The sequence below is a fragment of the Stegodyphus dumicola genome, chromosome 4, assembly GCF_044657685.1.
Source record: "Stegodyphus dumicola isolate Sdum_Otavi_A_Nest chromosome 4, ASM4465768v1".
In the NCBI taxonomy this organism is placed as follows: domain Eukaryota; kingdom Metazoa; phylum Arthropoda; class Arachnida; order Araneae; family Eresidae; genus Stegodyphus; species Stegodyphus dumicola.
This window is the reverse complement of record NC_140771.1, coordinates 206571545-206585878: the sequence shown is the minus strand read 5'-3', so window position 1 is coordinate 206585878 and position 14334 is coordinate 206571545. Positions and strand designations below refer to the sequence as shown.

General features: G+C 35.1%; 1 protein-coding gene across 2 annotated transcripts in view; it reads left to right on the top strand.

Moving 5' to 3' along the window:
* Smg5 (Smg5 nonsense mediated mRNA decay factor) overlaps positions 1-14334 on the top strand; it is a 150301-nt gene that overhangs the window by 44274 nt on the left and 91693 nt on the right. For both annotated transcript variants that reach the window (XR_015040860.1, XM_035366452.2), the window contains exons 5-6: positions 6312-6413; positions 6880-7039. Coding sequence is in view for 1 of the 2 variants with exons in the window: in XM_035366452.2 (XP_035222343.1) it covers positions 6312-6413; positions 6880-7039 (262 nt within the window). In the remaining variant the exon portion in view is untranslated. The remainder of the gene's footprint in view (positions 1-6311; positions 6414-6879; positions 7040-14334) is intronic.

Genomic DNA, 14334 nt, shown 5'->3' with positions numbered 1-14334 from the left:
CGCCAACTCTGGATAACATTGTAACTGTGAACACCAGAATTGTTGCAATTCTAATTGTTCGAATTCCCTTTGAACATGTTCCCTTTGAATTTCGCATTTCAATAAGTTGATCTGTTTTCAGATCACTATCATCCATCAAATTTAAGTCAAATAGAAATGAATCCAGTATCCATCTCTGAGTTTTGATAATATTTCTGGTTGAAAAATATCCATTGAATACCTCGCTCAATCGTCTCAAATGTATTACAATGTCGAGTATAATTGTATTCTTTTCATTTTTTTTTTTTTTTTTTTTTTTTTTTTGCAATAATAGAATCAAGCAAGGGAAAGTTTGAAAATTTTCCCTTTTCTACTCAATGTATCCAAATTTCTAATTTTGTGATAAATGAAGATAATTTTTCACTAGATATTATTATATTTATATCAAATCCTTGCATTGATAGATTCAATTCATTTAAATGGCTAAATATGTCTGCTAAGAGGCCAGCCTCAGCATTGCATCATTACTCTCAAAATCTTTTACTAAATAACAATTTTGACTAGTCAGTAATTGAATAATTTCCTCACGCAATTCAAAAACTCTGTTAAGCATGCGACCCTTAGATAACCATCGTATTTCGGTGTGATAAAGAAGCACGGTATGATAAGCACCAATTTCTTCGCAAAATGCACAAAATTGCAATGATTAAGCGCTCGCCCTTGGATGTATTTTATTACATTTACTGCTGTAGTTAGATGTTGTTTTAAACTTTATGGCAATGCTCTTGATGCAAGTGCATGACGATGCAACATGCAGTGCGTTATTATAACTTCTGGTAATTCTCTTTTCATGTGTGAAAAAAATCTTGAATTTTTGCCTAACATTGCTGGGGCTCTATCAGTGCATACTGAGTCAATCACATGTATTGGTAATTGATATTTAGTAAAAATATCTTTAATGCGATTGAAATCATCAATTCCTCTCGTATTCACCTCCAGTGGCTCACAAAATAGAAATTCTTCGATCACCTCTTTTTCCTTCACATACCTGACAAATACCAAAAGTCGGCTACAATTATCAACATCAGTTGACTCATCCAGTTGCATGCTTATTTTTAGTGGACTGATTTTTATGTCTTCAATTACTTGCATTAAAATATGTTCACTGAGATCTTGTATTTGCGATCGTATAATATCATTCGATAATGGAATCTGTTGGATTTTTTTATGTGCTTCTGAATCTAAAACTGTTTTAGCAATAATTAAAGCAGAAGGTTTAATCAACTCTTCAGTGATCGTGTGAGGTTTCTTTTTTCTTTTCTTTTCTTTTCTTTTCTTTTTTTTTTTTTTTTTTTGGCACATAAATATGCCACGCTTCTAATAAAGGTTTTTGAATTGCTGGTCTGCACAATTTTAGGATAGTTCCACTGGTATCAAACCGAGCCTTCTTTGACTTCAAGCTGTTCATGCTATGCACTTTTTCGCAACCATGCAGATTGTTGAAATGCTCTAATAACTTTGATGTTTTGAGATTGCTGTTTGAAAATATCTTGGAACACAAGATGCATTGCAGTCGTTGCGTGCCATCTTTTTTGGTTGTGCAGGTAAATCCATAACCGGCATACTTATCGTTCCATTGTTGTTTTTTAGACATAATGGGGCTCACTATAATCGATTTAATTATTTAGAAATAATGTAATATAATATATATAATGTTCTTACGTTTGTAATATCACTGAATCATATTCGTCTTAAATGGGCAATTAAGAATATATTAGTCTAGTCTCAAGATGTTTCTGGACAAGTCAGAATACACAATACACATGTCGCAAACACAATAGTTGACTCAACGTAACACAGGCGCAGTAGATGCAGATACAAATCTGTGAATCTGTAGATTCCATTGGAGTAGTACATATTGAACTCAGTGCATGCACAAGCTGGGATAATGTTCTCCGCTTGTATTCCCACAAAGTTTTTTTCTTTTCTCCATCACCTAGCTGCCTGTTCGTGTTCGTTTGTAGCATTTCATGCCTTTTCGTAGCGTAGTGTATACGCCCAGGCTCTTTCCTGTGTCTTTTGCCGATAAGTGAGCTAGGTGCTACCAATTTTTATTAGGTAGGGGCTTCTCCTGCACCCCCAAAAATACGCACCCCCGGTTAAGAACCACTGATCTGGAGTGATGAAAGCTGTTTTCAGTTTCGCTTCTTCAGTTAAAGGAATCTGTAAATATCCATGAGCTAAGTCCAATGTAGTGAAACCTTTACACTCACTAAGACATTCAAGAAGATTATCTATCCTAGAGAGTGGAAATTTATCTTTAACAGTTTGCACATTCAACTTTCTATATAATCTACCACTAATCGTGGTTCACCTGTCTTTTTCCTTTGAGTAAAGCTGGACTGGCATACGGAGATCTTGTTTCAGTAACAATTCCATATTTCTTCCATTCATTTATTATCTTCGTTATAGAAGCATGTTTCTTGGCACTGGTTTTATAAGACTTCATGCAAATAGGCTTACTCCCTTCAATTTCTTTAATATTCATTTTTGTTAAGTTTGTACACCCTAATTCCTCCATATTTAATGCAAAACAATCTCGATACTCATTTATCAAATCTAAAACTTTCTGTTTTCTGTCTGGCATAATATTGTTATTTACTCTATTTTTTTTAAAGTAATCAATCTCTTAAACTTTTTAATTTCATTTATTATCATTATTTCCTTTTGATTTGAATTTTCAGTTTTGTGATCTGTACTTGATTCAACTAACTCTGCTACTTTCACTCTACCGATACACTGATTCTCATTCAGAATTAATTTTCAATCACCGTAGTTATGACTGGTATCACTGTTTCTCCCTGTATTACTTCCAATAATGACCCCAACTCATCTTCCGATCCACTTATTAAAACCTAACCGTTATTTATTTCATCAGTTTTAACTTTCACGAAATTAACCATATTACTTTCGATTTCAGTTTCTTGGGAGGCCTTCAATTTAATTTGAGGAGTGTTTATGCGATTTTGCAACTGTGAAAATGGACATTCATTAATTAGCATAGTATATGTATGTGCAAGGTATTACCTATCTTGGTGTATGCAGTATGTGCTAAATCGATCCATGTTCGACCAACTAATAAGTAGCATGGCTGTGTTTCGTCTTCTACAATTAGAACTGTAATGTCCTTTCCTTCCACATTATCAATCTGTAAATTTACATTTACTTTTCCCAGTGTTCTAGCAGCTGATTTAGTCTGGTTTCCAAAGGCAAGCAATTCCTCCACATTAGGTCTTATTATCAGCGGTAACTGTTTTCTTTAATTGATCCGTAATAAGTTGTTTTAAAGAGTCAAAATCTGTTACATTTAATCCAGCAAGCCACTCTTCAAAATAATTTTTTAATTCAAATGTGAAGTCCTTCTGCGGATTAGGCAATGTTTTAATATGATCAACAAACTTTTGCCGAAACTGTTCAGGGCTTAACTTAAATTTTCTCATTAGCAGTTGTTTAATGTGCTTATAGTCGTTAGTGTTTTCTTCTGATTCACAGGCAATTAATTGAGTTATTTCATAAAGCAATAGACCCAACAGCTGAGAAACCCAATTTTGTTCTTCTAACTCAATATATCATGCCTGTCTCTCAAATAAGACTAAATAAAAACTTATATCACCTTCATTCAAATCATACTTATGCATTAATTTATTCATATCACAAAAATTACTTTTACTAACATTAGAAGGAGCAGGATCATTTACATTACTACTTTTGATTTTCACTTCTGTTTTCAATTTTTCAAGTTCAGATGTTCTTTATCTTTTCCTAAAATCTGTAACTTTTCCCTGTCTAAACGATCATTTGTAATTCTATCTAGCATTTGTTTAGTAAATTCTTTGTTATAGTTCTTACTATTCAAAATCATATCTCTTAAGCTTACAATTTTAATATCAGAAGGAATATCTATATCAAGTTCCTAGGCAAGTTTTTTTAAGTCACATTTCTTGCCCTTTGCCAAATAAGCCATCTAGACTTCAATTTTCAAATAGTAATACAATAATAATTTTTAATTCTTTCTGTTTAATAGTTAGACATAATATTAATAGTTTATAAATGCACATACTACTGTCAGTTTTGGCGAGCTTCCGCATTCAATTTAGGCTTAATGTACATTAAGATAATATGTTTTTAAATCCTTGGTAATAATTCTTGTTAATCCCGCTTCTGAATTGTTAGTTTACTTTCCTCATTAAGAAACATCCTTCACTTATGCAAATAAATCTTTATCCTGGCATTAGTTATATATCAGTGAGATGGTACGACTAAAAATGCAAAATTACTGTGTTCACTTCATAAATATTACCATTCAAATTGGCTTCCAGCAAAATGCTCTCTCATTGCCACTCGGGGAAAATATATTTAAAATAAAATCAATGTGTTGCATTTACACGTGTTTCTTTATAAAAGATTAAACATGTATTGGGTTGGCAACTAAGTAATTGCAGATTTTTTTTAGAAAATCAAAGACAATTTTTTTCATGGAACTAAATAACTTTATTCTGTAATGTATTGCCCATTTTGATCAATGACCTTTTGCCATCTTTCAGGCAGCATCATAATCCCACGTTCATAAAACTTCTGGTTTTTATTAGCAAAAAACTGAATCAGGTACGATTTGACATCATCATCATTATTGAAATTTTTACCATTCAAGGAGTTTTGTAAAGATCGAAACAAAAAGTAATCAGATGGTACAAGGTCAGGACTATATGGTGGATGTGGCAAAACATCCCAACCAAGCTCAACCAAGCATCCCAACCAATAATTTTTGCCGAGTGACCAAAGATGTGTGTGGCCTTGAATTGTCATGATGGAATACAACACCTTTTCAATTTGTCAATTCAGGCTGCTTTTCTTCAACTGCATTGTTTAATTTCGTTAGTTGTTCAATGTAGACATCAGAATTGATTGTTCGGTTGGGAGGTAAGAGTTCAAAGTAGACAATTCCTTTGTAATCCCACCAAACTGATAACAAAACCTTCTTTTGATGAATATCAGCTTTTGATGTTGTTTGAGTTGGTTCACCTGGTCTGCTCAACAATCTTTTCCACTTGATATTGTTGTAAACAACCCATTTTTCATCACCAGTTATCAGTCGTTTTAAAAATGGATCATTTTCATTACGTTTCTTTAGCAAATCGCAGCTGTTAATACATTGCGATAAATGCGTTTCTTTCAGTTCGTGAGGAACCCATGTATCGAGTTTTTGAACATAGCCAAGTTGTTTTAAGTGATTTTCAATGCATGTATGTGATACATGAAGCTTCTCTGCAATCTCACGTGTTGTACTGTGATGATCTGAATCGATTATTGCTTTGATTCGGTCGTCATCAACTTCAACTGGACGACCAGAGCGTTTTTCATCTTTGAGTGAAAAATCACCAGAACGAAATTTGGCAAACCAATTTTGACACTGCCGTTCTTTTAAGGCTTTGTCACCATAAAGAGCACAGAACTTTTTATGAGCTTGCGATGCGTTTTTCACTTTGCGGAAATAAAAAAGCAAAATATAACAAAAATGTTCCTTTTGATTTTCCATTTTTCAACGAACGCCAAACGAAAGCTATGCAACCGATCAAAAAACTTTTTTTACTGATTGACAGCTGAATTGCCAACTATCAAATAACAAAATGTGTTTTACATTTGTACTACGTCTGCAACCCTAAAAATTCAACTGAAGCCATCTATGAGTGAAATCCACAATTACTTAGTTGCCAACCCAATAATTTGAACGTATTATGCTTGTCGAATGGCTGCACACTGCCACTTAGGAGATCAAAGAATTTTATTTCCGACAGGGGCAACACGTTGCATCTAAAAACTGATTTTGTTGATCAAATTTGAAAGATGAGTAATTAAATTTGATGTTCAAATTAAGATGAAGGGGGGTCACAATTTTTAGTAGGATATAAACAGAAAAGAATAGTTTGTAACCTTAGAGAAAATATATATTTTTGGCCTTTTGTTGTTAAGTTTATGATGAATTTATTTATTGTTTATTTTAAATATGCTGTTGAATGAATTTAATATATTGCATCTCTTAATGTTTCTTCACTTTCTGCTGTTAATGGTGTGTGCTGTTACTGTGGCGCTTTAAAATTTATTTATCAGTACTTATTTACTGCATATGAAATACTACATAACTATTTGATGCCTCTTTAATATTCATACCAGCTTGACAATTATTTCTTAATTTTTAAATCTTAATTAATCAGATATATTTGCAATAATATAAAAAAACAACATGCGAGTAAGAATATATTTATCCCCAATAGAGCGATGGAAAAAGTATCAACAATCAGCTGCAAGTGATGGAGCTGTACGAACTTGGGCAAATCAGGCTAGTCATAGAATCTTAATATATCTTGGAGACTTGGGTAAGTTTAAATGTATGCATATTACTTACTTTTTTTATAATTTGTTGTTGTACAAATAATTTTTGAAACATTAATTTTAGAATTTTAAAAATGCCATAAATTTTTTCAATCAGAGTTGTGAATTATTTCTGCTCTTATGCCTTCTGAATATTTACTTGTTTAAACTTCAGATTTTGGCTTCTTGCCTTTTATATATTTAAATATATACTATAAAGCTATCATTGGGAGGTTTTGCTTAATTTTTGATAATTACGTATTCTCATTAAATGCACTTTTTAATGAAAATACCACTAATACTTGTGTACTATATGTATGAAATCGCAAGGTAATGTTTAGTGTGTTCTATATTGCTTCTGATTTAAGAGTAATAATAATAAATTATAGCGTTTTTTGTTTTCATAATTTAAAAAACTTTTTTAAAGAAGTATTTTGATAATTTTTTTTTTTTTTTTAAATTTGATTTTAGAACGTTATATAGCTGAATTACGAGAACCTGATAGCAATCACCTTGCAGAACGTTATTATCAGCAAGCATTCTGCCTTAATAGCCAAAATGGTACTCCTCACAACCAGTTAGGTTCTCTGTATAACAATAGATTTGATTCAGCATACCATTATATGAGGTGGTAAGTATTTATCTGTTGTAATTAAAAAATGATTTTCTAATTATATATATGTATGTGTGTGTTTTAATTTCTGAATTTACTATTCTCTGAATGTTTTTGGTATTATTCAGGGCCCACCAGTGGCTGAACAGTAAAGTCACTGAACACTGGTAGTTTGACTCATGCTCAAATTCTGGCACAGGGGTTGCTTGCTTAGGAATTTTTATGGTTTTGCCTTTGTAGCATTCATGCAAGCTAATTTTCCTTAAAACATCCTCCATCAAAGCATCTCTTAGCAGACAATGTTTACACTATGCCTTCTTCTCGGAAACATAGAAAATCACAAGGATAGCTTTCATTACAAAAGAAAATGGATCTTTGAGGCTGATATGTTTGCTGAAGATTTGGGGAAGATCTATGATAAACTAATTACAATAAGACTGATGTTTTATCAACAAATGACTGGGAATGTACCTGATAATCGCTATAGATTTACTAGGGATAGATCAACAGATCAAGTGTTTAAGAATATCATGTGACCCTGGTCTTATTTGGTGTTCGAGGTATCTTTTGATTCAGTTATATGGAACTCCTTTCTTGGGACATTAGACGATTTGAAAATACCTGATAATCTACTTGCAGTAATAAGAAATTATTTTAAAAATAGATGGATCCTAGTTACGGATGAAAATGTACAGGTACTTACTAAACGCCAATTGTTCAAGGGATGCCCGCAAGGCTCATGTTCTGCATACCTGATCTGGGGCCTAATTGCCAATAAGTTAATATACAATATTGACTTGAAAAATGTAGATTTTGTTTGTTTTGCTGATGATTTTTTATTTCTATTATATGAAAAATCGCTTGAGAAATTGTAAAATATGCTTAGTGACTTGGTGGAGCTATTGGAAAATTGGAGCTCTCAAGAAGAAATGGAATTTAATTTAGAAAAGACCTATGCAGTGTTTTTCCCGCAGAATGGTAGAACTATTTACCTCCTGGGTTGAAATATAATGCTAAATGATTAAAGTTTGTTGAGAAAATGAAATACCAATGCCAATGCCAATGATTTGAAAATTTCGGAGTGCCTATGGTTCAAAACCATTTTACCTCCATATCAGAATTACTAAAAGTGAACAGAAATAGGAAAAATTTGGCATAAGTGATTTACTTGATGCTCAATAGAGGGAGCCACAGGCTCGAGAAAGTTTAAGGATAGAGATGAGAAAATAAAAACTTAAGTATCATAATATTTTTTTATAAGTTTTTAGGTTTTTATAATTTTTTTGTATTTTATATTTTATACTTTTTTTTTTTTTTTTTTGTTTTTATAATTTTTTATACACAATACAAACACTAAAGCAAAAAGCAGATAGGAAAGAGTTTACGATTAATAGGCTCATTGGCATGTGGCTTGTGTAGGATAGTGCAAATAATAAAAAGGGAACGCGATGAAAATATTCATAGGCAGATTTTAAAATCTGCGGGAGATGTGATTCTATGCGAACAGATTGATAACTTTGCTAGAAGATCTTGATTGCAGGTATTGATGATGATAAAGCAATTATATGGCAGCTCGCTGAAGAGACGTCCTTCCTTCATGGCGCGGGGGCTGGAACTGAGGTTGAGAGGGCGTGTCTAGCCCTTTTGGATGGTGGGTAGATGTCGAACTCTCGGCCAATCACGGCTCTCGGTCTCTTCTGTGAGCTGCGAATAGCAGGATCGTATGCTGGCATCTGTTGAAGTGCTCGATTATCAATCTGTTCAATTTTAAGGAATAAATTTTGACTATGTTTTTTGATAAGGTAATCAACAGGTTTAATGTTAAGGTCCGAATGAATCACATCTGTACGGACGTACCAGGCTGCGTTTAGGGCCATACGTAAAGTTTTACTTTGAAAAGATTGAAGTTTTTTTACATGAGTTTTTGCAGCAGTACCCCAGATTGTACATGCATACGTAAAGACAGGTCTTATAATTGATGTATAGAGAAGAATTTTGTTTTTAATTGACAGATTGCTCTTTCAAGCTAAAAATGGGTAAAGTTGGGCTCTAGCACCTTTTGCTTTGTTGAGAACATTTTCAATGTGAAGGCGCCAGAGTAATTTTGAATCAAGTACAACTCCTAGGTACTTGTAAGAATTTGACCAGGGAACATAGTCATTAAAGAATTTAATATTAATGGAAGGGTACGGGAGGGGGCTACGTTTGAAGATCATAGCAGCACATTTAGCAACATTAATTTTTATTTTCCAAGTGATGAGCCAGTGCTCAAGGCTAGAGAGATATCTCTGAATGATTTGGACCAAGTTTTCAAGGCGTTTGTGTTGGGCTAGGATGGCCGTATCATCTGCATAAAGTGCAAGAGTGATACTAGGTGATTTTGGTATGTCATTTATGAAAATGTTGAACAAAATTGGGCCTAAAAGTGACCCTTGGGGGACGCCGCTTAGTATAGGACGGGGTGCCGAAATGAAAGAATTAACTCGTACAGGAAAAGATCTATTAGTGAGGTACGAATTAATTATATGAATTAAATGGGCCGAAACGTCAAGTCGTATGAGCTTGATAATGATTCCTATATGCCAAGTCCTATCAAATGCTTTGGCTATGTCAAGAAATAAAGCGCCAGTAAGCATTTTGTTACGAAACCCTTCGTGAATGAACTCCACTGTCCTCAGCAGCTGGTGCGTAGTGCAGTGTTTTGCTCGAAATCCAAATTGTTCATCAATCAGAACGTTGTGATTTCGAAGAAAATCATTCAGGCGTTTAAGTAACACAAATTCGTATATCTTTGATAACGATCATAGGAGGCTGATAGGTCTATAATTTTGAGGGTTTGAAAGGCTTTGGCCTGGTTTTGGAATAGGCACAATAAGTGCTTGTTTCCAGCTTTGAGGAAAATAGCAATGCTGAATCATAAAATTTATAAGCATTACTAAGAAAAATAGATAACTGGTGGGTAAATTTTTAATCATACGATTAGAAATAGAGTCCATACCAGGGGCTTTTTTGGGTTTGAGCTTGGTAATGTATTCACTTACCTCGCTCATGGATGTATACTGTATTTCTCTCGTGAAAGGCGAGGAGAGGAAACGTTCAACATCTTGTGGGAAAGAACTTGCGTTGTTCGCAAAAATTCCTTCATTATGTGGTGTAAATTGAGTTTGAAGAGAATCCGCAATTAATTCGGATTTCTCAGCGTCTGTGTGAGCCACCGCTGCGTCCGTAGCTAAGGACGGAATGTTAGATTTGTGTTTGCGTAGGTGGGCTGATGCGCGCCAAAGACTGTTATCATTGGTCATTAGGGACTGAATGTAATTCGTGTATTGTGATTGGAAGAACTGGTCACATGATGCCTTGATCTCATTTTGGAGAGTACGGAGTTGAATTTTTAATCCAGGATTTCTAATTCTTTGCCAAAGTCTCCGTACTTTATTCTTTTCTTTAATTTTGAGTTTAATTTCTTGTGGTAATTTACGAAAATTGGGTCGAAGGGTGGGTTTTGATACTTCCTTATAAGTATCTGTTAAAATGGTCGTTAATTGATCAACTGCCGAGTCTATATCATGGCTGGATTTAATTTCAAGGGAGGGCAAATTTTTACTTTTAAGTTTGAAACAAAAATTGTCCCAGTTTGTAGAGACGAGTGCCGGAGAATTTTGATTAAAAATAGTACAGTTAAGGTCTATGATCACGGGGTTGTGATCTGAAGATAAACAGTTTTCAACAGTCACATGATATCCAAAAGGGATGTTTCGAAAGAGTGCTAAATTAATGAATGAAGGGGCACCCCGTGAACCATATCTAGTGGGGGAATCCGGCGCAATAATTTTAATTTGGGCGCACTGAGCCCATTTTAGAAGGCCACGACCAGCAGGGTTTGATCTGTAACAACGCCAATGCTGATGGTGACAATTTAAATCACCAGCTATGATTAGATTGTTGGATAAGGTGAGCAATTTGTTAAAATCAACCACAGGTAAATTTCCACCTGGTGGAAGATAGGCAGAGATCATTACAAGGGAGGGCGAATTTTGAATGAAAATTTCAATGATTGTTGCCTCGAGTTTACTCATACTCGGAGTGTCAATTCTTTTGTGTGGTATTGAATTTTTAATATAGACACAAGTGCCACCATGATAAACATCACGAGTACTAGAAGCTTGTCTGTCATTTTTATATAATGCATAATTTGCAAGCTTGGGAGCTCTCCCTGGCTGGAGTTTGGTCTCTTGGACAAAAATAATATCAAAATCTTTCTCTTTTACATAGTCTCTAAACTCATGGAATTTGGATAGGATACCATTAGCATTCCAGGTGCATAGTTTTAAGTTTTTCAATCCTTTCAAATTATTGAATTTTACTGTCTGGGGATATCAGAGAATTGGAGAGTAATATAACTCTCAAAGATGTAGTATGCCGCGTCAGCACCAGATGGAGCCACTCTGAGCTGCGGTAAGGCGTTTTTGAATGCCAAAAGAAGTCTGCTCTGGTCAATACCAGGCTGGTTTGAAATTTGAATAATTGCCAAAAGGATTTCGGTGCAATTTAGCGTCGAATTAGCTCCTAAAGGGACCGATAAATTTGGAATAATTTGGGGTGCAGTCTGTTGCATAGCCGTAAGGGCTGCGGAGAATGAAACTCCAGGGCGAATATTATTTGCACTGGGTGTGGGTGCAGCTGACAGTGTTGGAAATTGTATGTTGTTTTTGAGATTAATATTGTTTGCGTTGGTTTTTTCAGTGGTCAGGCTGGGTTTGGTGCTCGGTTTCGGGTTTTGTCTATTTCTTGAACCAGGAAATCTTGGGCAGGAGCGCCAGTTAGCGGCATGGTTCCCGGAGCAGTTGGCGCACTTGTTTGGCTCTTCAAACGGTTTCGGGCAGTCTTTGGCTTGATGTGGACCAGCACATTTTACACAGCGTCTTGGGAGCGTGCACACCTCGGCGAGTGAAAGAACCCTTGACAGCGCCAGCACTGTGAAGGGCTTTTCTGGCCTTTGAAGTGCTCCATAGCAACTTTGGTTCCCAGTAGTTCGGTGATATTGTAGATTTTAGCTGCTTTTAGACTATTGTATATCTGTAGATAGAACAGGGGCATCGGCATCTTAGTTTTCCATCTTTTTAGTTGTGAGATTTTATGGATTTTAAAACCGAGAACTTCCACCGCAGTCTGCACAACACTGAGTGATGTGTTTGAGGGTAATCCCCTAATAACTATTTTAAGTGGTCTGTCAGATTTAAGAGTGTGGGATTTAAATTCTATATTATTGTCTGTTAAAAATCTAATGACAGTCCGGTAGTCTGTTTCATTTAAAGTGTTGAGTTTGAGAAAGTCTATGTCCTGTTTTGATTGGACTGTCGGTGCGTGACGATTAAGTTGGTTTAAAAGAAAGTACCAATCAGCACGAGGCTTGATAAAAATTGGTGGAGGTGCCTGTACTTTTGGTTTTTGGGTGTCTGCCGGCTGCTGAGTAGTATGTTCTGTATTATCAGTATTTGTCTGAATAGCATTGAAAGAGTTTGTAGTATTAATGTTAGAATTAATTTCAGTAGAGATATTTTTGGTTTGTGATTTTTTAGCGATTAGGTGTTTGGGTGGTATAACGAACCCTTCAGCATCAGTAGGGCGAGTACATTTTTTATTGTCAGGCTTTAGAGTTTCAGGTGTGATTTTAGGGTTTTCAGTAGGGGTGTTTTTATTAGAATTTTGATTGATGGGTTCCGAAACATCAGGTTTTGAGGATTTAGATTGACATTCTTTAAAGAATTCGTCTTCGGTGGCAGGGAGGGTAAATAAGTTAACTCCTAGGTTAGTACAAAGAGTGTGGAGTGAAAATAAAATTCTCTCACCCTCATCCGTCATCTGTTTGATCATCATTTCCTTTGCTGGATTATCAGAGCGTTGGAGTCTTTGAATATCGAAGAGCAAGTCCGTGTGCCTATTTTTCAGAGCATATATTTGGATGGCACTTTTTGATAATTCCATCGCTGAAGGTGAAGCAGGTGGAGGAGCGGTAGTATCCATGTCCGTATTTATCCGTAGTTGAGGAGAGGCAGCAATAGAAATATTAGCTGGCGGCGCCGTATTAGTGTTATCATCGTGCAGGAGCTCGCAGCTCTTGCGTCCATCACTTTCTTCGTCCATGACGAGAATCCTGAGATCTGTCAATGAATCTGTCATGAATGTCACTGAAATACCTTGGCGTTATTATCGATACAAAATTAAATTGTTTGGATCATTTTAAGAATGTATAAAAGAGAACTGATGGTATTTAAAAATATTATCGCAATACTTTTACTGCAGAAACTCTTGCAAAGAAGAGCTCTATCTTGTTGTTTATTTTTTAAAATGTAGCAATTCTAATTGTTAAGTATGGCATTGGTGCATGTGACTGCAGGGCAGGAGAACTTGGGAGAATTAGACAGAAATTAGATACAATACAAAGGCTGGATGCTTGCGGCTACGCATGCTTTTTGGACCATTTTAACGGAGGTGGCTTGCGCTTGCTGGTGTGGCCCCCTATCATATCAATATGGCTTTTCTATAACAAATTTTTAATGGAAAAACAAATATATTACATGATTGGAAATCTCTAATATAAAGTTAAAAAGTGATGCCTTTGAAGAATGCCTGGAATTGATTCACCCTGCAGATAAATTTGGACTAAATTATGATCGATTATTAGGTACTTACATACTATGACGACTACCTAGATATCTCCTCAAAACTGGCGACCCTTGTAGGTTATACAGGTTAACCCTAACATAGGTTATAGGGGGCACTAAAATAAAAGGTATTATCCTGCACTAGTCCCGCACTTGCTTTTACCACACCTTTTCTTGCTACATTTACATGAATTATTACATTTAGGTTAAATACGTGAAACTTTTTGTGATTATTTTTTCCCAATGGATATCAACATTTTCCAATCATTTCTTCCAAAAGACGTATGGGATTCTCAACTTAAAGTTGAAAATTTTAAAAAGATTATATATAGTTTCGAATCCACTCAGAAAACTGAAGAATGTGCCAACTGGTCTGAACGGGGATTCTTAATGAATCAAGGTATTCTCTACCGATACATCCCTGTTTCTGATTTAGAAGAGGCCCAGTTAGTCATTCCAACTGCTGAGCATGAATCCATCATATGAAACACCATGATGACCCAATGGTTAAACATTATGGAGAGAAAGGAACATTCCAAAGAATTGCCAGAGTGTATTGTTGGACTGGTATAAAGAGTACATATCCAACTATGTAAAAAGCTATCCTGAATACAACTGCTACAAGGCTACCAATCAAAAGCCAGCTGG